The sequence below is a fragment of the Monodelphis domestica genome, chromosome 3 (assembly GCF_027887165.1).
Source record: "Monodelphis domestica isolate mMonDom1 chromosome 3, mMonDom1.pri, whole genome shotgun sequence".
Classification (NCBI taxonomy): Eukaryota; Metazoa; Chordata; class Mammalia; order Didelphimorphia; family Didelphidae; genus Monodelphis; species Monodelphis domestica.
In genome coordinates, this window is record NC_077229.1 from 14,117,788 (window position 1) to 14,141,508 (window position 23,721).

General features: G+C 53.8%; 3 protein-coding genes across 10 annotated transcripts in view; 2 read left to right on the forward strand and 1 right to left on the reverse strand.

Moving 5' to 3' along the window:
• The first annotated feature begins 845 nt into the window (after nucleotides 1-845).
• On the forward strand, nucleotides 846-2,423 carry LOC100027865 (ras GTPase-activating protein-binding protein 1-like). Its single transcript, XM_056821350.1, is given in 2 exon segments — nucleotides 846-1,096; nucleotides 1,099-2,423. Coding segments are annotated over 2 exon segments (1,380 nt in total). The 5' UTR covers nucleotides 846-1,041.
• Nucleotides 2,424-5,434: 3,011 nt separating this feature from the next.
• YDJC (YdjC chitooligosaccharide deacetylase homolog) lies at nucleotides 5,435-10,295 on the forward strand. 7 transcript variants are annotated; one of them, XM_056821352.1, is made up of 5 exons: nucleotides 5,435-5,798; nucleotides 6,899-7,487; nucleotides 7,655-7,814; nucleotides 8,138-8,315; nucleotides 9,199-10,295. In XM_056821352.1, exons 2-5 carry the CDS (start codon nucleotides 7,092-7,094, stop codon nucleotides 9,515-9,517), a joined length of 1,053 nt encoding a protein of 350 aa, XP_056677330.1. In that variant the 5' UTR covers nucleotides 5,435-5,798; nucleotides 6,899-7,091; the 3' UTR covers nucleotides 9,518-10,295. The 7 variants fall into 7 exon arrangements, with proteins under 7 accessions (XP_056677330.1, XP_007490457.1, XP_007490456.1 ...); XM_007490395.3 differs by having other exon boundaries at nucleotides 7,655-7,799; XM_001377995.5 differs by lacking the exon at nucleotides 5,435-5,798 and adding an exon at nucleotides 7,903-8,002 and having other exon boundaries at nucleotides 7,073-7,487.
• Nucleotides 10,296-20,251: 9,956 nt separating this feature from the next.
• Nucleotides 20,252-23,721, reverse strand: part of UBE2L3 (ubiquitin conjugating enzyme E2 L3) — a 56,423-nt gene continuing 52,953 nt past the window's right edge. For both annotated transcript variants that reach the window (XM_007490392.3, XM_007490393.3), the window contains one exon: nucleotides 20,252-22,824. In XM_007490392.3, coding sequence (XP_007490454.1) covers nucleotides 22,670-22,824 — 155 coding nt within the window. In that variant the 3' untranslated portion in view covers nucleotides 20,252-22,669. The remainder of the gene's footprint in view (nucleotides 22,825-23,721) is intronic.

Consider the following 23,721-nt stretch of genomic DNA (forward strand, 5'->3'; position numbering starts at 1 on the left):
AGTGAAAATTCCAGGCTGGATGTCCAGATACCCAGAGATGGTAGTTTACACTCAGGGCAGCTGATGAGGTCACTGAGGGCATGTAGGGGCAAAGAGAACCTTGTGGAATCCCCACAACAAGGCTGGGGGGGCCTGAGAAGGAAAAGCCAGACATCTAGGAGAAGAACCAGAGCAGGAGGGGAATAACCATTTCTAGAGCACCTACTATGTGCTAGGCTCTGTGCAAATATGATCTCATTTGATCCTCTTGTACCCCAAGAGGTAGGTGCTATTGCTCCCATTTTACAGGGGAGAAAACTGAAGCAGATAGAGGGGAAGTGACTTGCCCAGGATTACACAGCTAGTGGGTGTCTGAGGCAGGATTTGAACTTGGGTCCTCTTAGGACTGCAGTCTTAGCTCTCTATCCATGGGGCCACCAGTAGTTGAGAATCTAGGAGGAGAGGCTGCTCAGCAGGGTCAAAGGCAGCAGAAAGACCATGAGCCTTTGCAAGCATGAGATCATTGGTCACTGTGTAGAGAGTGTGAGGAGGATCAGCCTCGGACCCTGGCTCTTGGGCTGATGCCAGCTAACCCTCTCCGCTCTCTAGGCCTCCCTTCTGCCTTCTGGGCATTTCCTGCCATGAGCCCGTCCACAGAACTATCTGCCCCTCTCTGGATGTTCTTACAAAGTCCTTCCCAAGACAAGGTGCCACCCGAGGGCACAGGCCACCCCAAGTGTGAGTCAGCAGAGGACAGTGGGATGCTCACTCTTTCATTCCTGCTCAGGGCATGAGGCAGCCACGTGGTACAGGGCTTAGAGTTCAAATCTGCCCTCAGACACTCATGTGTCTCTGAAAAAGTATCTTAGACTTTTGCCTGCCTCAGTTCCCTCTACTGTAAAATGGGGCCAAGAGTGGCATCTACATCACAGGGTGTACCGATGCTTAAGAAATGAGTTTTCTGGGAGGCCATTGTGTGAGAGGGTTTTGCCACCCGGCCTTCTTCCGAGTCAAGACTCTTCCTCTCCTGCTCAGCCCTGCAGATTGCAGTTGACCAAAGAGATGGTTATGGAGAAGCCAAGTCCCCTGCGGGTCGGGCGGGAATTCGTGAGGCAGTATTTACTCTGCTGAGCCAGGCACCAGACATGTTGCATAGGTTTTATGGCAAGGACTCATCTTATGTTCATGGAGGTTTAGATTCCAATGGAAAACCAGCTGATGCCGTCTATGGACAAAAGGAAATTCATGGGAGAGTGATGTCCCCAAACTTTACAAATTGTCCTACCAACATTCGTCATGTGGATGCTCATGCTACCCTCAACGATGGCATTGTGGTCCAGGTGATGGGCCTGCTGTCTCATAATCACCAGGCATTCCCAAGATCCATGCAGACATTTGTACTTGCTCCTGAGGGTTCTGTTGCAAACAAATTCCATGTTCATGATGACATCTTCCGATACCAAGATGAGGTTTTTGGTGGCTTTATTACTGAACCCCAAGAAGAATCTGAGGAAGATGTAGAAGAACCAGAAGAAAGACGGCAGACCCCTGAGGTTGTTCCTGATGACTCTGGAGCTTTTTATGACTAGACTGTCAGCAATGCCCTGGAGGAGCATCTGGAGGAGCCTGTTGTGGAGCCAGAGCCTGAGCAGGAAGCTGAAACTGAAAGCCAGGAAGAAAAGCCTGGACCAGCTTTGGAAGAGCCTGTTTCTGAGGAGACTCCAAAGAGTTCATCATCTCCTGTCCCTGTAGATACAGCTCCAGCAGTACAGGAGGACCTGAGAACGTTTTCTTGGGCATCTGTGACCAGGAAGAACCTCCCACCTAGTGGAGCTGTTCCAGTGTCTGGAATACCACCTCATGTTGTTGAAGTACCAGCATTGCAGGCTCGCCAAGAATCAAAACCGGAATCTCAGACACCACCACAGAGGCCCCAGAGGGACCCGAGAATAAGGGAGCAACGAACTAATATCCCATCCCAGCGGGGACCCAGACCAATTCATGAAGGTGGTGAACAGGGTGATATGGATACAAGGAGAATTGTACGATACCCAGACAGTTATCAGCTTTTTGTTGGAAATCTTCCACACGATGTGGACAAAGCCGAACTAAAAGATTTCTTCCGAAGTCACGGGAATGTTGTGGAACTTCAAATTCATAGTGGTGGAAAGCTACCCAGTTTGGGTTTTGTGGTGTTTGATGACCTAAAGCCAGTGCAGAAGATCCTTGGTAGCAGGCCCATCATGTTCAGAGGTGAGGCCCGTTTGAATGTTGAGGAAAAGAAAACAAGAGCTCTTAGAGAAGGTGATCGTCGGGATAATAGACCACGTGGACCAGGAGGCCCACGCAGTGGCCTCAGTGGAGGAATAAGAGGGCCTCCCTGGGGAGGAATGTCCCAGAAACCAGGATTTGGAGGCGGAAGGGGAATTGGTCAATGTCAGTGAATTCGGGGCCCATGATCCTGCAGCGTTGTGAATTTCAGCCTTGGGCATCCTGGAATGTGACCCTAACCTGTTATATAGACTGCCTACATTTGATACAATTTCAGGCCCTTTTTGGTTTGGGTTAATGTGCTGTTTTCATTCCCCGCTGCCGCCCCCCTCCCCCCCCCGCCAAGTCCTTGTCCCCAATTCCATTTTTGTGGAACAATATTTTAGGAAAAGTCCATTTTAAAAGAAGAAAAGAACCCTGAAATTCTTGCTCACCTCAAATATACGGACTAGATTTTCTTCTTCTATTTTACATCAGTGGTTTTATCCCAAAGGACTCTATCTTTTGCTTATAACTGATATTGGAATAATTTTTCGTTCCTTTTCCCACATGTTCCAAGAATCTGTCAGAAGCCCAGGATTTGGCAAACATTTTGAGGGCAGGAAAAAACCCCGGTTGTTCACTGAGGGCCGGGACTACTCTCTGGTTTGGAGCTGTTGCCACTGGAAAAATTGACAGTGCCACTTTTCTCCGTGGCTGGTCAAAAAACGGAATAAAGCGTATTCAGAGAACTTTTGTTTTGCTTTTGATCCGTGATCACGCACAAATGAATTTTTACCACTTGCAATTTTGGATTGTGGGATAAGTTTTAAATGCGTAGAATTCAACTCTATAAAACGCTTTTCCTGAATCTGTGGAAAATGTTTTTTATTGGATTAGGGAGTTTTTTTTTCACATTTTAGTTTGTATTTGTAAACAAAACAAAACAAAAAACCAGCAAAATTGTTGTACCTTCTATTTATCTCATTCCAGGCTTGGCAAATTGTTTTAAAAACAAATAAAAAATAAAAACATCTAAAAAATGACTTTTCTGCCTTATTTTGGCCGCCGGATCACACTGCTGGGACAGCGAGGGAGCGCAGAGGATAGAGCAATGGGCCTGGAGTCAGAAAGACGCATCTTGCTGAATTCAAATCCAGCTACAGACACTTCCTAGCTGGGTGACCCTGGGCAAGTCACTCCCCTTGTTTGCCTCAGTTTCCTCATCTGTGAAAGTGCACTGAAGAAGAAAATGGCCAACCAGTTGAGGACCTTCGCCAAGGAAATCGCAAATGGCGCCCCGTGACTGAGAAGGCCTGACCACACTTTGTAGTTGGCTTCTCCTGGGCTCTCAGGCCATCAACGCCGCGCCTCTCGTCTTGTCCTCTTGGACTCCGGATTGCTTTGGCCCAGGTGGACGACTTTCCAGTGAGCACTACCGAATCGGAACCCTCTCAGAAATCTTTGGAATATTTGCCTTGGCATGTTTGCCAGGCTTGTGCCCTCTGCCCTTCTGATAAGTGGGCCACCTGGGCTTCTACCCAGAGCATTTCCACCAATGTTTACTAGCCCAGGGTCAACCCTGGTTCCCATGGAGGCAGGGACACTGCTTAGGGGACCATTGCTCTCAGCAGATGGAGAGCCAGGCCCAGGAGGTCCTGGGTTCCAATCTGGCCTCAGCCACTTCCTAGCTGGGTGACCCTGGCTGAGTCATTTCACCTTTTGCCTAGCCCTTGCGGCTCTTCTGCCCTGGAACCAATAGCAGTATTGATTCCAAGATGGAAGGATGGCTTTTGTTATTATTGAAAGGGTCTGATCCCAGGTTGAGGCCCTGAATTGGGGGGAATGTCACCAGTTCCATTTTGGACATGGCGGCTTTGCCCTGGGTCATCTGGATGGAGAAGCTGGAGCATTCACTGATAATGGAAGGCTGGGGCTCAAACACTAGATGAGGACAGGAGACAAAAGTGTCTTAGAAAGCCAAGTAGGTTCATGGATTTAGAGCAGAGAGGAAAGGGAAACTGAGGCCCCCAGAAGATTTGCTCAAGCTCACACGGAGGGCAAAGCCAGGCTCTGAACCCAGTCCCCCATGCCAAATCCAGTGCCTTGAGGCAGCTGGGCTTGAAGTCAGGAAGACTTGAGTTCAAAAGCCTTCCTCAGACAGTTTCTAGCTGTGTGACCCTGGGCAAGTCACTTCACGTATGTCTCCCTCAGTTTCCTCAACTATAAAATGGGGGTATTAACAGCACCCACCTCCCAGGGTGTTTGTAAGGGTCCAATGAGGTACCATCTGTCCAGGGCTCAGCACAGGCCGTGACTGAGTATAAATGCTCCGGCTCTTCCTTTTCCGCTGTCCCACCCTGGAGAGAATCCTGGGTAATGGAGGTAGCTGAACCAGGAGGAGGAAGAATGAGAAGGGGCTGCCGGAATTCTGGGGGCGACCTTGGAGAGCTCCCATCAAATGGAGCTGTGCTGGTATCCCTGCCTGCCTCAGTTTCCTCATCTGTAAAAGGAGCCCGAGAAGGCAGAGGCGAACCACGCTGGCATCTTTGCCAAGAAAACCCCAAATGGGGGCCCCCAGGGTCTGACACGAGGAGCAGCCGCCTCTGTCCCAATCCCCCGGCGCTGGAGAGCTCGGCCCAGGCAATAAGGCCAAACCCGCCCCCAAAGTGAAGGCTGGGATGCCAACGGGGAGCGAGGCCGGGAGTTGGCCCCCCTATAGCGGCCAGAGCGCGCATTGCCGCGCGCTGGCGAAGCAGGGCTGGTCTTCCAGAGCTTGTATTCTAGCGGGAAAGAGGTGGAGAGTGAGAGCGGGAGGAACTGGCCAATCCGAGGAAGCCGCCCCCCCCCCCCCGCAGGAGCACTTCCGGGGGAGCCGCGGCGCCCCTCCCCGCTCCTTACTGACAGTGTCTGCACTGAGCGTGCTGGGCGCGTATTAGGCGCTTGCCAGGTGGGATCTTTTCCGGGAGTCCCTGGACAGTGGAGCCCCGGGGGGCACACCGACCTGGGGAGGAACGGGCCGAATCAGCCCGGAGAGTCCGCAATGGCAGGGCTGGCTGGAGCGGGGGGCGGGGCAGGGGCGGGGCTGGAGGCCGAGACTAGCCCCGCCCCGCATCGCCGGGTCTCCGTCTCCACGTGGGAAGAAGCCCCGCCAGGCGAACTTTCCCTGCGGCCTGTCCCGGCTCCTGGCAGTTAGCCGCCCCCTTCTGCCCCTCCTCTCCAGGCTGGCGACGGTCCCTCGAGGGGAGGCCAGCCTGCCGCCACTCGGGTGATTGTCCTCACCCGGCCCAGTGGACCTTTGGGCTGGCCCCGGCTCCCCGCGCGGGCACCTCAATTCAGCGGCTCCGGCCGGGAGGCTGCCTGGGAATCCCGCCGTTTAACACCCCCAAAGCAGACGCCCGCCGACTCATACCTGTCGGTGATTTCCTAGGACAGCCGCTAAGAACTTCGGGAAAACGAGTTCTGAGGCTTCGCGATCAGAATCTCTGCTCTGCGGTGGAGATCAGTTCGCGGGACCATAGACTGAAGGCTGGCCCAAACCCCTTATTTGGCTCTGCTGTTGGTCCAAGGTGGGATTTGAACCCAGACCTTTCTGGCTGCAGGGCTTCTAGGTGGTGAAGTGGACAGAGCACTGGGTAGTTCCCCTGGATAGAAGCTGGCATCCCAAGTGGAGGGGACCCCAGGTCCTTCTGACAATTCCGAGGGGGTTATTTTGCCCAAGTGCGCTGGCAATTCCAGGGTAGGGAGTGCTCTCTCCCTCACATCATCAATAGCTCCCTACCCTCTCACTAGTGGTCAGCTTCAGGAGAGCGGGACACTGTCCTCCTGCCCTAGCTTTGTCTGCTTTCCCCATCAACCGGAGTACTTCACTTGGAGAACAATAACGAGTTCTCATTTTTTAAAATAATTCTTTAAAATTTACAAGTGGTTTTCTCCCAACCTTGTATTTTACAGAGAGAGAAATTGAGGCAAAAGTGTCCACCTTGGTAGATAGAATGTTGGGTATATAATTAGGAAAATCTGAGTTCAAATCCTGCCTCAGGCTTTATTTTTCATCTGTGTGACCTTGGGGCACCTCAGTTTCCTCATCTGTAAAATGGGGATAATGATAGCACCTACTTGACACCTGAGATAATACAGATAAAGGCACCCTCAGTGGAGGACTCTAAATGCTGCCTGTTATACGATTCTCGCCCAGAGCTGGTCTGTCTGTAAGACAGAGACAGCAATAATAGCTACTGCCCAGCCCCAGGGTGCTTGTGATGATCAAGAGAGACTAACTGGAAACTCCTCCGCATGATGATGCAGCGGGTGCTTAGCATTTATTAAGACAGTATTTGGGACAGCAGCAAGTGGGCTCAGTGAGGCCTAGAGAGGGAGGTTCTGGGGCCAAATCTGGCGTCAGACACTTCTTAGCTGTGTGACCTTAGACAAGTCACTTAACCCCTATTGCCTAGAACAGACTGCTCTTCTGCCACTACTCAGTATCGATGAGTAAGGTTTATTAAAAAAAAAAAAAAGTACTCAGGCAGCTGGGTAGTGAAGTGGTTAGAGCCCAGGGCACTGAAGTCTGGAGGGCCTGAGTTCAAATCGAGCCTCAGACACGTCCTCGCTGTGTGACCTTGGACAAGTCACTTCACCCGATTTGCCTCGGTTTCCTCATCTGTAGAAATGAGCCGGGATCTCTACCAAGGAAACCCCAAATGGGGGCACGCCCTAAGGACAGACAACCAAGGCATCTATCAAGTGCTGACCCGACAAAGCCGAACCATCAATGAAGGCAGAGAGGCGCAGGAAGCCGGGAGGTGCTCTGCGGCTGGGCAGCCCGGATAAGGCCTGAATCTGGGGCCCTCCGGACGGAAATGCTCCCAGGAATCCTGGCCCGAGGAGATGCTGCGGTCTCCTCAGGGTCCTCCGTCTGCTCTCCTCCATTTCCAGCCGCCCGCAGCTTCTCAGGGCTCGGGAGGAGGCGGGGGCTGCTAGGACCACCCGGCCCAGGATGGCCCCGCCCCCCCTCAAGGCCCCGCCCCCGCAAGGCGGTTTCCTGCTCCGCCCGCGCCCCGGCCGGGTCCCAGCTGTGCGCTGTCCCGGACCATGAGCGGGCCGCGCGTGCGGCTCGTCGTCACCGGGGACGACTTCGGCTACTGCCCGCGGCGCGACCGGGGCATGGTGGAAGCCTTCGTGGCGGGGGCGCTCAGCGAGGTCTCCCTCCTGGTCAACGGCGCCGCCGCGAGCTCGGCGGCCCAGCTGGCCCGCAGGTGGGGGCGCGGCCAGGCCCTGGACGGAGCCCGGAGCCGCCTCGGTCCGCGCGGGCCCGGGAGGGGGAGGAGCCCGGGTCGGGGAGGTCTGGGGAACCTGGGACGGGGGCTGCCCAGGAGGTCCGGGAGCCGGGCCCGAGGTTCCACGAGCGCCTCGATCCCCGCAGGCACCGCATCCCCGCCGGCCTCCACGCCAACCTGAGCGAGGGGAGGCCGGTGAGCCTGAGCGCAGGCTCCGGGGCCTCCTTGCTGGGCCCCAGCGGCTGCTTCTTGGGCAAGACGGGCTTCCGCGAGGCCCTGGCGGCAGGCCAGGTAGTGCTGCCGGAGGTGAGGGCAGTCTCCTAGGGGCGGGGGAGGAGGAGGGGAGGGGAAGGAGGAGGCCCCGCCCCAGCCCCCCCTCCCCCTCGGGCCGCAGGTGCGGGAGGAGCTCCGCGCGCAGCTCAGCCGCTTCCGGGACCTGGTGGGCCGGGAGCCCACGCATGTGGACGGGCACCAGCACGTGCACGTGCTCCCAGGTAGGGGGGAAGGGGGGCTCCCAGTCCCGGGCCTGGGAGAGGGGGGGGGGGGCACTGCGGGCGTGCTTTGCAGGTGTCAGGTCGGCGGGCAGAGCCCCGCCCCCATCCAGGCAGATGCTCCTGCCCCGCCCCCAGGCGTGCGCCAGGTGTTCGCCGAAGTGCTGCGGGAGTACGGGGTGCGGTACACGCGGGTGCCCGTGGAGCGCGGCCTTCACCGCTGCGAATGGCTGGAGCCCCAGCTGCAGACCTTCGCCGTGGCCCTGGAGAAGGACGCCCTGGCCGCTAGGGAGGAGTTCCAAGAGCTGGGCCTTCGGTAAGGCCCCCCCACCTGCTTGTGCAGGGCCTGGGGTTCCCTCTCCAGCCAGCCTCAGACTCTCAGCCCCGCCCATCCCCCCCCTCGCTTTGGACCCCGTCTCCTTCCTGTGCAGCTGGGTGACTGACGAAGTCAGGAAGAGCAGCGTTCAAATGTGGCCTCAGTTTCCTCATCTGTAAAATGAGCTGGAGAAGGATCTCTGCCAAGGAAACGGCCACAGAGCCAGGCGGGCCAAAATGGCTGAACCGCACGCTGGGAGACAAACAATCCCTCTGCCTGATGTCACCAGCTCAGAGCTAGGGCAGCCCCTCCTTTCCAGAACTGGGTGGCACCCAGGCCCAGGACTGTGGCCCCTTTGCCCGGCTCTCCTCCCCATCCTTTCACATGGACTGCCCAAAGTGAGCCCAGGCCCGGGGTCTTCCGGGGGCCTCCCAGCATTCCTCTCAGCCTCTCTGCACCAGCCTGGGCAATGAATGGCCACTATTTGTCCCCTCATCTTGTTGGGGTGGCTCAGCAGGCCCAGATGGAGGGATGTGATCACTCCTGGCCCCAGCATGGGTGCTCTCTGGGGATGCCTCCCCCATCCTTGCTTTCAAACTTAGGGGTGCCTTGGTCTCCAAGGGGGAGGCTGGGGGGGGGGAGACCTCACCCTTGCCCAGTCAGTCCAAAGAACCTGGGGAGCCTGGAGAAGGCTCAGAGGGACCCGGAGAAGGGATCTGAAGTCACTGAGGCACATTTCAGGTAAAACAAGGAATGAGAGCTGTGCAGTGGGCTCCCTTAGGAGACCTGTAAGCTTGTCAGGGATGCTGGGTCTGCCATCCAAGTGAGGTAGGGCGTTACCCTCCACCCCCCACCCCCCGGGACACAGTTTTTGTCTCTCCAGGTGTCCGGACGCATTCATTGGCTTGAGCACGATGGGCAAGGACATGTCTGTAAGCCGAATCGAGGCTGCCATCGACCAGGCTGTGGAGAGCATTCAGATTCCAGAGGATGCCCTGAAGGGAGGCCGAGCCATCACTCTGGAGCTCATGGCCCACCCTGGGTACCCCAGTGTCTCGCCTGTTGGTGGCTGTGGGGAGGGCCCCGATGACTTCTCCCAGTCCTGGGAGAGGCTACACGAGCTGCAAACCCTGTTGGACCCCACTCTCCACAATTTCTACCGACAGAGGGGCATCAAATTGTGTGCCTTCGAGGACTTATGAGGCTGCTGGGGAGGCTATGCCCACCATTCTTGGCTTAGAGGAGCCTGCATTTTAGCCCCATCTCTATCACCTGTGTCCAGTGGGAGATCTTGGACAAGTCACTTGTTTCTTTGGCTGTAAAACGAAGGACTCATCTAGCCCTGACATTCATCCATTTAATGGGCAGCCTGCCATGGTGTAAAGAGCACAGGCTTTGGAGTCAGAGGAACTGAATTCATCTCGCCTCTGCTACTTTACCATCCTTGTGACCTTGGGTAGATTCCTTTTTGCTCAATTTCCTCACCTGTAAAATAATGGAAATGGACTAAGTCCTAGTTTAAGGTCTCTCTAGATCTATGATCTCCACAGACGACAAAGTCAGCCTTGGAATTTAGATGCCTCAGTTTGAGTCTTGGCCCGGACAGAGACTAGCTTTATGGTCCTGGGCAAGTCATTTTACTGGCTGTCTCCATTTCCTCTATTGAAAAATGGGGATAATAGCACCTACCATCAAAGATGATGATATTTGTAAAGAGCTTGGCACATAGTAGGCACTTAATAAATGCTGGTTCCCCCCTTCCCTGTTTGCTAACAAAGAGGCTCATGGAGGGTCACTGTGTGTAGAAAGGAGTACGGACAAGCTTTGAATGCCGGGTTTTATATTTGATCCTGGAGTTTACCGAGTCAGTAAGGGGAGGGGCACAATGCCATGGTGGGAGCCGCACTTTAGGAAGGTAATTTTGGCAACTAAATAGAGAATGGCTTGTATTTCTTAATTAAATGTTTTAGTGAGCAGAAATCTAATTTCTTTTTCCCTCTTCCTCATGAGAGGGAAAAACCTCCAAACCTCTAGCAAAAATGCAAGCTGAAGCAAAAGAAATGCCCCGCGGCCATTGCCCAGGCAGATGGATCTCACTGGGTACCCAGAATCCATCACTCCTCTGGTGGGTAGCATGCTGGTTGGTCTGTCCTGAAGGTGCTTTGAAGGCAGAGGAATGAGGAGTGGGGCTGGTCGGCAGGCCATGATAATGGAGGCAGGGCCTAATGGGCTACAGGTGGAAAGCTTGATCTGTGACCCTTGGGTTTCTCTGGAGAGTGGGTTAAAGCCCGCCAAGATTGGTGCTCCTCGGCAGGAAAGTAAGGAGCAGGAGTGATGGTGAGCAGGGAAGAGAGCCCAGTTCTAGGCCTGGGCCTACAACTCTTGCTCATGTACCTTTCTAAGGAGTGACTTCCTCTGCCAAGGAACTTGAGTGGTTCCTGGGAAATTTTGAAGAGCAGATAAGGAAGCCTTAGAGCCAAGACTAATGTAGTGAGGCCTCTGGGGAGTGGTTGGGCGGGCGGGCGGGCGGTCCTTGTGGAGTTCCATCTGCCAGGAGAACTTCCTCCTCAGCCAATGGGCTGGGGAGGATTTGTTCTGTCCTCACCGGCAGGCTTGCATACTTGGCCCTTTACAGCTGAACTCTACAAGCCAGTTCCCTAATGGAGGGCAGCCAGGAAGGGGGCAAAACTTCAGAGACAGGCTTGGCAGGCTGGATTTCGCAGCCCATCTTGTGGGAAAAGCCCCTGAACCACTGGTAAATACCCGAGAGCTAACCAAGAGATTCCTTCAGCCAGAGCAAGGGAAGGAAGCTGAACGAGAACCCACGTGGATGCAGGGGTGGGCATTGACTCCTCCGCCTCAGTTGTCCCAGACAGTCTGCCTGTCAAGCAGCAGGCCCAACTTGGGGAGTTTTGTACTCAGGGAACCAGGAAGCCACCTCGAGGCTGAGCTCGTGAAATCCTGCTGAAGAAAGCAAGTGGGGTCTGGGTAGGGGCTGCTTAGGCTATCACCACCGCCCAGCACCCCCTATTCCGCTTCCAGTGCTACTTGGAGAACACCAGGCTTTAGCTAGGGGTCTCCCTGTCAGGCCACTATATGGGGCCAGGCAGATCAACATGTGAAATCTGGGGATGGTGGCATGAAGCACAATGCTGGTCACCACATTGCATGAGGAGTTTCCAAAAGGACGTGATGGTCAGCCGGGAGGGGGGGGGGGGGAGGGATCAATAAAGCCTTATTGGGGGCCATGGCTCTAGGATGTTTTCTGTGGCCATTTCTCCATCTCATCCCATCTAGTCTTTGGAGTTGAGGATCTGTTGGAATGGATCCCCCTAGAACTGTATTGGCAAAGACGTGGCATGTGTGCCCCAGTGGCATGGAGGCGGCTGCTCCCCTCCCCCTCTCCACTGTGCCTAAGGATAATGGTCACATGTCCTGCTACTCTGCCTAGCAGCCCAATACGATTCCTCCCTCTTCTGTCTGGGGTAATTGGGGTGGGGGGTGGGGGGGAGGCTCATAGGCAGCTTGAAGGTGCATTTTAGGCACACAGTCTCTAAAAGGTTCGCCAACACTGCCCCAGGACAAGACCTTATCCTTCCTAGTGTGATAGACCTAACCTTTGGCAACCTAGTGAAACCTGGGGATTCCTTATCAGAATATTTTATCCACTAAGTTAGTAATCAAAGGAAATGCTCAGTTTTAGTTAGAGGTTAATGGAAATAAGGATGACATTTTCCATTCTTTCCAATTCACTGAAATATCTCCCTGGACCCCTTGGCTGAGGTCAAAGGATCCAGATTAAATGCAGAAGCCCCCCCTGAGGCTAGAACTGTTCTAAAGGGCATACAGTGATGGGGTGGGGTGGGGGGGGCTGGGACACTATGGTTTGGAAAGAGAAACCTGCCAAATTTAAGGGGCTGCAAAGTACCAGCAGCCAGGATACCATCACACCAAGAGACTCCCAAAGGCAGGGGGAACACCCCCAATGGTCCTAGAACCCTTGCTCAGGCAGAGATGAACAGATGCCCCGTTTGTCTGAATCTCAGGCCAGTGGATCAGGGGAAGCGTATGGTGGACACAGCATCATGAGTTCTTGGCAATGAGTACCTAAAGACATTTGCAACATTCTCTATGCCAATTTTTGTGGAGAGGGAGGGCTAAACGGAAGCCCCTGGTCTTGTCTGAGACATTCCGTGTAGTTCATTTGAAACAGTATTTATCTCTGTGAAGAAGGCCAGTGATACTGAGCCCCTCAGTAGATGATCCGTTGAATAAAATTCTTATACTGATTGCTACTCCCATTCCTGAGCTCTTGGATGCGGATCAGGTAGCCCAGGAATTAGGGTTAGCCCCAGGGGAGTGGAATGGGATTGTTGAGGCTGACACTCTTCAGGAGAGCTCATCAGACCTTTATTTGGGCCCACTTCCTGAAGGCAGTCATGTCCACTGCCACATTGACAAGGTGCTACTGACTGGGTTGGATAGTGCCTCAGAGAAGCCACAAGGGAAAAACCCTTAGAAAATTCAGACTGGTCTGCTCAGCTGCGTTTTAGGGGAACATTGGACCAGAAGGGCCTAGATAGTTCCAGATTTAGTTTGTGATTATTTCCTAGGGACCAAAAAGGACGCCCTGAGGCTATGGTGGCGAAAGTATGGCCAGAGTTCCTAGAAAGTCAGAGGGACTTGGGGGGAGCTGCTTCCCCCTCTCCATCACGCCTGAGGACATTTCTTTCACTTCACCCGCCCCTCTGCCCAGGGAGAAGAGATTTGGGTTAAGGGGAGGAGTGCCGTACATGGCACTCGGGCTCTAAAAGGTTTACCATCACTGTCTTGAGGCTTCTTGCACTCAAGTGTCAGAGAACCCATGGTCCTCACCTGAGGATTTTGATGGCCTCAACTTACCAAGTTGTTGCTAAATCTGCCTCTTTCAAGGTCATAGCCTTAGAAAACCTAAGGGGAGCCCATTTTCTTCAAGGTCTCTGTTCATGGCTCAGTCTGAGTAGAGCCTTTGGCAGACAACAAAGGGGTGGATCGATGAAATGATCCTCTCTTTGGACCATGGGGCATATCAGTAGAAGGCCTGCTGAGTCAAAGGGTACCACTATTCCTGTGATGATACTTAATCATTAAGGGCTGCAATCTGACATATGCGTAGGGCCAGCATTCCTGAAGACTAATCCGGAGACCAAGTCACAGAAAATGATTCTGTATTGATTTGATGAGCGAGTCCCTGCAGAGCTTTGGGATGAGCAGTTGGTTGGATGGTGGCCTTGCCCAATGGCCTTACCTGTGTCTCCCTACGTACATGGAAGAATGTGAGAGATGTGGTGTTTGAAAACTGGAGAAATCTGCGGAGCTGTAGGCTAGAAAGGATATAACATGCTCGCGATTCACTAGTGTGAGATCCTGGATCAGAAAGAGTCCAAAGAAGGGGACACCCCATGTGTGGTCTGCTGTTTGTTCTAAGCATCTGCTGCCCCCTGGGGGAAGCGGAGAGGCTTCAGCACTCATACCTGAGGAAGCTTTTTTGGCTAGTCTGGCCTGGAACAAGACTTTTCTGCCTTCTCTGAAATACTCCAGGAAAGCCTAGATGTGGGTTTTATGCTAAGAAAGCCTGTCAGTGTTCTCTTTCTTTGAGAAAGGGGTAGGCAAGGGTTTCAGCTGAGCTAGAAGCTAGAGGCAGCAAAGCCCCTACACAGACAGCAGCGTCCTGTGCAAGTTAGGGGTCCAAAAAGGCAGTGCCCTGCATACGAGTTTGCTATTTGAGACCCTCCACAGGTGGGCCCAGTCACGTCAGTTCCCTATAATCCTGCTCTTCTCACTGAGGCTGGATTTCCTGCTATCGGCCCCCAGATGTAGGGGGAGACTTTGTTCCTCCCTTTCTTCCCAACTGCTGGGTGTGGCACTAACTGGGCTTTCTGGGTGGCTATTTAAGGCAAATTCAGTGGTGACAGATAAAAGAGCTACAGTTTGGGGGAATTTACCCAGACTACTTTGGGGCAGGGGGTAATAGTTACCTGGAGGCCCCCCACCCCATGGGGACAGTTGGGGAGCCTGAGGTACTTGGCTTGAATATTCTCCTATATGTAGCGGGTGTCCATTAGGGCAGGCACGGGTGCATTTTGGGTTTTGCATCTCCAGGCCTAGCACATAGTAGGTGCTCGGTAAGTACAGAGGAAGTCCGCAGTTTGTACCTTCACATGATCTCTCTTCTGACCAGTCCTCTCTAAGGCCAAGTCCAAGAGGAGCTTAGGATCATCCGGGCGATGAATGGGCCTGGGGCTAGCGTGGGGATGCCCGGGACAAGGTGAGTGCAGGTCTAGCCAAGGAAATTCCACGCCTTGCTGTTTTTTAAAAGTTTTATTGAGGCCTTTTCTTTGTACACCACTCCCTGTAGTTAGGGCTACTTACTGCCAACCAGCCCCTCGCCACCCCACCACAATCTCTCATAACAAAGAACCAAACCCCACACGTACGGCGACCTTGCACTGGGGCCACAGCAGTGTGCCAGGAGGTGCCTCTGCTGGGGTCAGGGCTCGGGGTCCCACGTTCTTTGCATAGCACTTATCGGTCCCCAAGGGCGCTGCTGCTCCCCTTCTCCAGCGGCTCCCTGGGATCTTGTCTCTCTGGATCCCGCTTGCTCTTCGGCTTTTCTCTTCGTACCAAAGACAACGTCCATTGCGTTCACAGCCCACGGTGTACTGGGCCCTCTGCCCATCCCTGGGCTCTCCCATTCTCATCCCCAGTTCTCCGATACACGCTGCTCTGGGCATCTCGGTCTAACTTGACCGCTGCTTGTCCGGCCGCCTGGGGGATGTAGATGGCCAGCGGACTGGCGAGTTGTCACAGGACACACTCTGCTTGAACAATTTCCAGCTGCTATCAGCAATGGCTGGACCAATTGACAGTATTGCCAAACAAATCTGCGCCCATCTACCCAGAGCTCTTTCAACACTGACCCGACACTCATCACGAGGAGATAATCATTAACGTCGGAGCAAAGTGCTGGGCAGCGGGGAGACCAGGGCCTACAGGACAGACCCAGAGGGGACGGGGGCCCCGATCAAGCCCTTGTTGGGGACATCGTGGACCCACGTGAATGCCTTCCAGTTCTGAAGTTCTCTTCTGTCCTTATCTGTAAAATGAGGGCGTTAGGCTCAGCATCTCCAGGCCCCTTAACATAACCTGCCTCGTGTGACGTTGCAGAACCTCCGACATGGATCACACCTTACAGAGAGGCTTTCTGCTAATGGCAAGGGGGACCCCTTCAGCCACCCTAGACTCCTCCTCTCTCGAGCTCTAGGGTTACCTTGGCAAAAGGAAACCAAACCAGGACAGCCGCAGAGCTCTCCCTTTCGATAGTGACCAAAAGAGCGGGGCAAAGCCGGTCCTGCCCCGAAGTCAAGGCTGGGGTGCTGCTGGGGGAAGAGCCCTCCAGCCTCTGGATGGGCTTTTCCTTTGCATTCCTGGGGTCCGTCCCTAAGCTGTGCTTCCATTTCCTTCTCTCTGCAGGGCTTTCTCCGAATTCTTCCTGCCTACCATTGCTCAGGGCACAACAATCTATTGTCAGACCTCAGTTTCTAGCGGTTTCCCCACGGCACCTGGCACGTGGTGCCTCACCTCGGGAGGCCTTGTGGCGTATTCCCCAGCCTCCTCAGACTTGACCTGTCCCAAGCTGAACTCATCAAGAGAAGATTTAGGAAGGAAGAACCAGCTGGCCCTTCCCAGTTTGTGCCAGCAATATTGGGCTCAAAGCTGCTTAGAGGCCTCCAGTGCACCAAGTTCCAGGCACTCTGCCACTACACCTCCACTTGCAGACACCAGGCCTTCCACCTCTGGAATATGACAGCGTCCTAGCCAGCTTCCCACCCCAACCCCCTTGAGAGGCCATCAGAATCTCCCTAAGGCTTTCCTGCTCCTTTGAACCTTTCGATAGCCCCACAGTGTACAGGTCAAGTATTGTGGTACGGCATTCAAGGCCCCCACCTAACACTACTCCTTTATAGGTGCTCTATTTGCCGTGCACATTCCAGGCTCCCTACCTTTGCCTATATTTCTCCTCTGACCAAGAGGATCTTTTCCTCCCTCTCCATGAAGACTTTGCTGACCGTCCGTCCTTCTAGCGCCTCTTCACCTGCCACTTATCTGGCCTCTTGGGGAGCACATCCTCCCCCACCTTAACGATAAACTGAGGGATTTGGGAGCCCAGAACATTGTGGGCATGCCAGGGATGTCCAAGGCCTGGCAGAAGCTTCCTGAATACGTAACGGATGACTCGAGGAGCAGGGCTGGGCAAGCACATCTCAATCTCATCCCCGGAAACCCACCCCACAGATCCAAGCTTTGATCCGATTTTGTCAGTGTGCTCTGTCCCTCCCAATGGAGAAGGTAAAGCCCGTGAACCAAAGAACGTGCAGCGTCTAGCAAAGAGAACCCCATTCACTCTGCCCAGCCTTCTGGAATCGTGGCCACCGAACGGATCAAGGGCTGTTATTCGGGCTGGACAGACCCTCCACCCCCCTGTTTACAGGCTTGGGCCAGGGGAAAAGGACCTCTTGTACTTGGAGACATAAGGGTCCTCCCTCCTCGCCCATGCCCCCCCCCCCGCCCCTCATTTCCCCGATTCTTCATGACTTGGGGCCGTTTTTGCATGGTGGTTGAGAACACTGATGTATTCCTTTGAGGATTTTACAGATGCAAAGCTACCTGGGAGTCAGGAAACAGGCCTGTAGCTGTTCATCTGATTCCAGGAGAGAAGGTTCTGATGGGCACTCGGGCCAGGCCAGAATTCCTCCACTTCCGAGTGGGACCTTAGTACTTAGTGCTCAGACTCAGAACATTAGCACCTGCTACACGGGGAACCCTGCAGACGGGATGATCAAGGAAGTCCAGCAGGTGGCGGCAGGCCCCGGAGGCCGATCCCCCTACAGTAGTCATCCTAGCCTCCCTCCAAAGGGTTGGATCAGTGATGGGAAAGAGTCCCGGGATGGTCCACAGCTCTGCGGCTTCCTGCGGCACCCCATCTGCCAGCTAGCAAGACCTTCTCTCGAAAGGGAGTCGAGGTAGGACGGAGGCTGCCAGTGGAAGGCTGGGGAGTGCTGGGGAGGCGGCCTTCATTCAGCAAGTCAAGCACGCTGGGCCTATTCCCTTCAGAGCTGGTACGTGTCTGGAGAACTCCTGTCGTGCAACACAGGCAGGCAGCTCCCAAGGCTCAGAAAGGCCTATTTCATATACACGCAAGGGAAGAGGACGAGACTTGAAAGGATGCAGACTCAAATCTCAGCTTTGCCGTGCTTTCTGTGACCCTGGCCCCCCTCCTCTGGCCCTTTTCTTCATCTGCCGAGGAAGGGAGCTGAAGCAGATGAGCGCCGGGCCCCGAGTCAAAGCTACGGGGCGAGCCTGCAAGGGAATTCCAGGACAGGCCCGTTCCTTCACCTGGAAAGCATCCCGCCCTCTTTGCCTGCGAGCCACAAAGAATTTAGGCCCAAGAAGGAAAGAGAAGAGGCGAGAGCTGATGGCAGTCTCAGAGCCGGTCCGGGGTCGGAGACTCCATTCGGGGCATCACGCACAACGGAAGCCCCTGGAGGCCCAGGACTGTGGTGCCCGTTTCCGGTCCCTAGCCGCGGACGGTGGTCCAGCCTGGCTGGCTGTTTCCCCAAAGCCCTGGATCCATAAGGAAACGTCTCTCACAGCCTGAGGACGTCCCGGACAGCAGCGCTCTCCCTCTGAAAGGGTGACCAAGGGAGCACAAACTCATTTACAAGCGCATGCGATGCTCGTGCCGTGCAGTTTCTGCTGCAGGACCTCGAGTGCAGCTGGGCAGCCTCAGCTGGGAGAAGGGGGATTTAGAACGGGGAGGGAGTTGGGGACGAGCCCGACTCCTTTCCCAACACACCAGGCCAGGGTCCCCAGGGGCCACAGTCATCTCAGAAACTCTGGACCGGAACGGCCCCACACGAGGCAGTAGGGCAGGGTGTTAGTGCTGGACTAACAGGACGTGGCTTTGAATCTTGACTGGGCAGGTTGCAACCTCTATAAGCCTATCCTCTTGCCTGTAAAATGGCTAAAGCAATGTCTCTCCCTCCCTCTCCTTCATCTGTGGGCGTCTTCTACAACAAAGAACAAGGAGGGGGGAATGTCCAGGAAACCTGCCCAAACAACACACCAACCCGGAGAGTGCCCCTGGCCGCAGTGGGCTAAGTGCCCCTCTGCAGCTCTATCCATCCTTGATCCCCCGGACATCCCCTCATGAAACCGCCGTCCTAGGCCTTACAGTCGCCAGATTCTGTTTCTTGCCCACGTGCCTCCCATCCACGTCTACACTGCACCTCCACCTGGCGTCTAACTCCGCTTCTCTCCCAGACCTCAGCACACGGCCCAGGTTCACACAACTTGAATGGACAGCTGTTCACCCCAGGAAGAGCTTTTGAGACAAGGTGGGCATCAAGTCCTGGAGGCTGGCCACCCGCCAAGGCAGGGATGCGACTCAAAGACAAGCTAGGCCGTTGCAGAAAGCAGGAGTCCGCCCCTCTGACCTTTGGCCCGAGAAAGCTTCACATGTCCTGAGGGGCTTCCACCACTAACACATTTCAGTATTTCCGTCGGTACAGAGCTTATCGTTATTGCTGTAAGGCAAAGAATCGAAGGTTCCCTAAAGCCAGCACGTCGTACCCCTAATTGAGGTCGATTCTTTTTTTTTTAACCCTCATCTTCCATCTTAGAAGCAATACTGTGTGTTGGTTCCAAGGCAGAAGAGCGGTCAGGGCTAGGCAATGGGGGTCAAGTGACTTGTCCAGGGTCACACAGCTGGGAAGTGTCTGAGGCCAGATTTGAACCTAGGACCTCCTGTCCCTGGGCCTGGCTCTCCATCCACTGAGCTACCCATTTAGTTTGAGTCTTGCAGCTGCACTTCCTGTGTGAGACAGACTCCTCAGAAGGCCAAGTCTTCTCCCCCAGTGATTGCTAGGGCTGTTGACGAGGAGATGAGACTTCCTAGGCAGGCTGTCCATAAAGGGGAGTAGCCCCTTCCTCAGCAGCCTCATCATCAGGGACAGACAACACTTGTTTGGCCAAGACCGAGACATTAGAAACAAATGTGGAGAAATGTGCTGCTGGTCCAGAGTGGGCCCCAACGGTGGTGACGAGGGCAAGCAGGGCAAAGGAAGAGAACTTGTGAAAACCCTCACAACTTCCCAATCCTTTGGGGCAGGGGGAAGTAAGGATGAAGACGAAGAAAACGCTCGAGGGAGAGGCCTGTGCCAGGTGCATGCCGGGGAAGGGAAGGAAGCTCGCTTCTTCTGCATCTTACATGGCCAAGCTGTGTCCTGGAACCAGACCACGGTCACTGGCCTCTCCTAGCTAAGTTTCAACGATCTTTGGATTCTAAGACTCAGAGTGAAAAGGAACCCGGGAGGGCAACCAGCCTCCATTTTACCAATGAGGAGGTCAGGACCTACAGAATAGGTGCCCAGTTGGTGGTCAGCAGACCCTGGCCTGGCTGGGCTGCAGGCTGTTCCTCCCAAGCCCGCGTTCTTTCAGGTCTGGTGGCAGTCAGAAATCCGAAATCCAGCAAAGCAACAAACCTCTTCCTTATGCTAGATGAACTCTCCATAGATTTGATTTGATTTCCAACTACAAAGATTTTTCCAGCTCAGGCTAAAGGCCTCTGCGATGTGTGACAACAGGGACCAGGGGCTCTTTTGAAGATCCCAGCCAGTGTGGCTGGTGGGCAGCTCTGCAGTGCTCCCTTCCAAGCCTAGGGATGTCACGGAAGATACAGCCTGGAGCCCGTCAGGAAGGGGCCCGTGCCTAGACTGAGAAAGGCCCCAGGGGAGCATGTCCTTACAGAGCAATTGAGATGAGTGCAAATGGGGATGCCAAAGCTTACTTTTTCCAGGCCCCGCCGGATGTCTGACAACAAAAAGTCTGGCCACAAAACCTTTGAGAGCATTTTTATTTAGGAGCAGAATGGAATTGCAGAACCTTAGAAAGCCTAGACCACAGCGAGGTGGAAGGGAAGGGATACGGAGAATCTAGCACACTGGCAGAGAACAGTTAAAGGGCAGGAAGGAGAGCAGTCCTGAGTGACCCCAAGGACAGCCATCGCCTGTCAGCCACCACCACACACAGCCATGTGGGTCTCGTGCTGGCAGAAGCTCCCCACCCCCCTTTTCCCAACTCTCCCTCCTGAGCTCTTTACAGAAAAGCCAGCCACTCCACATCTGCCACCCAGCCTCGGCCTGCTGGCCCAGAGCAACAGCAAGCCCTCACACCCGCGCACTTCCCAAGTGCCCGCGGTGGCCATGGAGGTTCCCTCTCAGTGGCATTAAGCGGAGAGGCAGACAATCACAAAAGTCTAAATGCTGTGAGAGAGAGAGAGGCAAGTGTTATTCAAAGAGGAAAGACCAGACAGTTTCAAAGAACAGCAGACATTTCCTGATCGGAGGCAGTCACCGGACAGACAGTGGGGCGGTCTAGGGAGGAGTCTGACGCTTTTGTTTGACAGAATTTGGCATTTTATTACAAATCCAAAGGAGGGAAACAAAGTCTGTACCAATTTTCAGCAAATGAAGAGACAGTGGTGGCTGTGTTGCTTATGTGCGCTCCTCTGCCCTCAAGGGCATCCCCCAAGGCAGTCAGGCAGGCACCCCATTTCCTGGAGAGGGCCGAAGAAGCTAGGGCTATTTACAGGCCAGCAAAGGGTCAACTGACAAAGGAAAGCATCAGATGCTTTTTAATGAGCAATACCTCCCCCTTCTGCAGACAAGAAGCAGGGTAACCTACATTTCGATGCCCCAAGGGAGGAGAATGTTACGGTGGTCTTCAACCATCCCTTCCTCTGAGGCCTAGTCCGCAGCAGCCAGATTAGGCTAAAGATCTGAGATCATTTGAGGCAGAGTTTAAAAACGGAGAAAATAGTCAATCTCATGCCACCAGAATGACGCCTGCAAATCCCTGTGTATCAACTATGGATATTCTTTAGGATTTTATTCATTTACTTATTGCCTGGGAGGGATTGGGGGGGGGGGGGTCCTCCTTATTTTTAAGAGACAGCAACATTCTAATCCCTTTAAGTCCATATGATTGCAAATCTATAATCACTTTGTATTTCTACCCAAAAAAAGGCAGTCAAAATGCTTACTATGAAACACAAAACCCAAAGCAACCATCTTTAAAGGGCAGGAGAAGATCTGGCAGCCAGAAGGCAGGCTGGAGCTTCCTTACTGGGGCAGCCTGGTCCAGAGGGAAGGGGAAAATGCCTTGTTTCCCTGAAAGTGGCTCTCAAACAGGCCCGGGGGTGGGGAGGAGGAAGCTCCTGATGAATGATGTTGACCAGGGCCAGCGCTACAAGCAGAGTCCCAAACTCAAAGAACCCAAGAAAATTCATCTTGGTGGTAAGGGCGGATTTGGCACTCAGATGCCAAGTTCTCTACTGTGATGGAAAACGTCAGCAGAATTTGCTTTCGCCCATCACCCAGTCATCTCCGGGTGGCATTCTGCATTTGAATATTAGAAGTGGTGTATGACCCTGCTCAGCCCATTCCAAAAGCTGCAACCGCCTGGCCCCTGCCAGCAGCCCCTTGTGTTTCTTAGCTAGTTGGCCAGGACAGTCCAATTCAAATCCGCACCAGCGTGGTACTAAGGGCTCTTCCCCTTGGCTGGGGCAGGTCTGGAGCCAGGCTGGAATTCAATCACACACACAAGCAGACAATCGGGGGTTTGCCCATTTAATCAACATCATATTTATAACATCAGCCAGAGTTACACAACAGCCAGGCTCCTTCCTCATCAGACTTCACCCTTGTGATCAGCCTCACAGCCCCATGGGATCTCACAAAGCAAGGGCTGCTGGGCCTTAGGCCATGGCTTTTCAGGGCTGGAGGAAGTGGGGGGAGGGAAGAGGGTGCATGGGTGGGTGGCTGGGGTGTTCCAAGGCATAGTTCTAGGGTGAGGGAGTGTGATTAAATGAACGCAATAAAATAAGACCTACGAAGGGACATGGAGGGCTCGGGAGTGTGCACCGCTCACTACCTTTCTGTTTTAAACCTGAAGAGAAACTGAAGATTTAGGATCGATTTGGGCAAGAAAAGAACACACCATCCTTTAAGCTAGATTGAAGCAGTGATTTTTAAAACAAAGAAAGCAGAACTAGAACATCTTAAATTTTTAATCCTTTCTTTACAGGTTTACCTAGACCACTTTTGATTAAGAAAACTGTAGAAAGTTAGTAACTGCCACAAGTTAACGCCAGGAGGTGGCACCTGTCAATTTCCCAAAGAGTCCTGGTTGCGGGGTGTTGGAAATGCACTGCTCCGGGTCTCCGCTCACCCTGGTTGGAATCAATCACGGAAGATTTAGTCCACGGGTCGCTTTTCCCCATATTTCTTTGTAAACTCTTCAGCGTTCTTACAGAATTTTTTACGGTCCTTAGAGTATTCTTCAGCTAGGTCAGCCCGAAGGGGGTGCTCAGGCTGGGGGTCGTTCACCAGTGCTATGAGGGACTGGATGACTGCCAAGAAAAGGACAAGGGCCATCAGTGGTTAGAACATTCAGCTGCACAGCGCTAGCCTGGCAGGGCCTCTAGAAAGAACTCAGGGGTCAAACCAACCAGAAAAAGCCATCCAAGGTCCAAGGGGGAAATGAACCTCCAGATCGCCTCATCCCAATTCCCACCCAAATGTCAGAAGTTGGGGACAAGAAGGGACCGACCAAGCTCTACAGTTTGGTCTGGGTTCAAACCCCAAGCCATGAGCATGAGGGGCCTCACTCAGGATTCAGGAGGATGTCCATCCACCACAGGATACCAGACTCAGAGGTGAGAAGGGTCATAGGGGGTTATTGATTCCCAACCAACCCTTTTGTTTTACAGATGAAGAAACTGAGGCCTAAAGAGGTTGAATGACTTGCCCACAGTCCTACACCCAACAGAATCTGAAGTCTAGTCCTATGACTAGGTTTGGCAATATTTTTAGCTGCACCATGATGCTTCCCAAGGTCCCACCAACTCCAGAATCTCACGATTCTGGATTCCAACAACCTCATTTTACAAAGAAAGAAACTGAGGTCCTGTCCTGGGTCACATGGTCACTCCACCAGCGGTCAAGCAGGCTGTGTTCCAGGGCAACAATCTTTCTGCCCTTTGCCAGATTCTCACCTAGGCTGAGCCGTGTGAATCACTGACATCGATTTGCTCAATGGTATTCCCTGGTGCATTTTCAAGTCACCTTTATTGTCCTCAAGGTCTTGCTCTCAACAAAAGCAGATGAGACAATGGTGCACAGGCCAGCACCAGCAGAGACCCCATTTTACCAAATTCTGCAATAGGAAAGGGTCCCAGCATTGCAGCCTGGGCTATTGGCTAACGGAGCAAGGAAAGTAAAAACCGCACCACTGTTTGTTCAGAGGA

What these genes read in the sequence shown, in the direction of transcription:
- YDJC (XM_056821351.1), top strand. Translation starts at nt 7,324, where the DNA reads ATGAGCGGGCCGCGCGTGCGGCTCGTCGTCACCGGGGACGACTTCGGC. An exon ending in GCGGCCCAGCTGGCCCGCAG is followed by an intron (nt 7,488 to 7,654) that starts GTGGGGGCGCGG and finishes CGATCCCCGCAG; the next exon opens with GCACCGCATCCCCGCCGGCC. An exon ending in GCCAGGTAGTGCTGCCGGAG is followed by an intron (nt 7,815 to 7,902) that starts GTGAGGGCAGTC and finishes CTCGGGCCGCAG; the next exon opens with GTGCGGGAGGAGCTCCGCGC.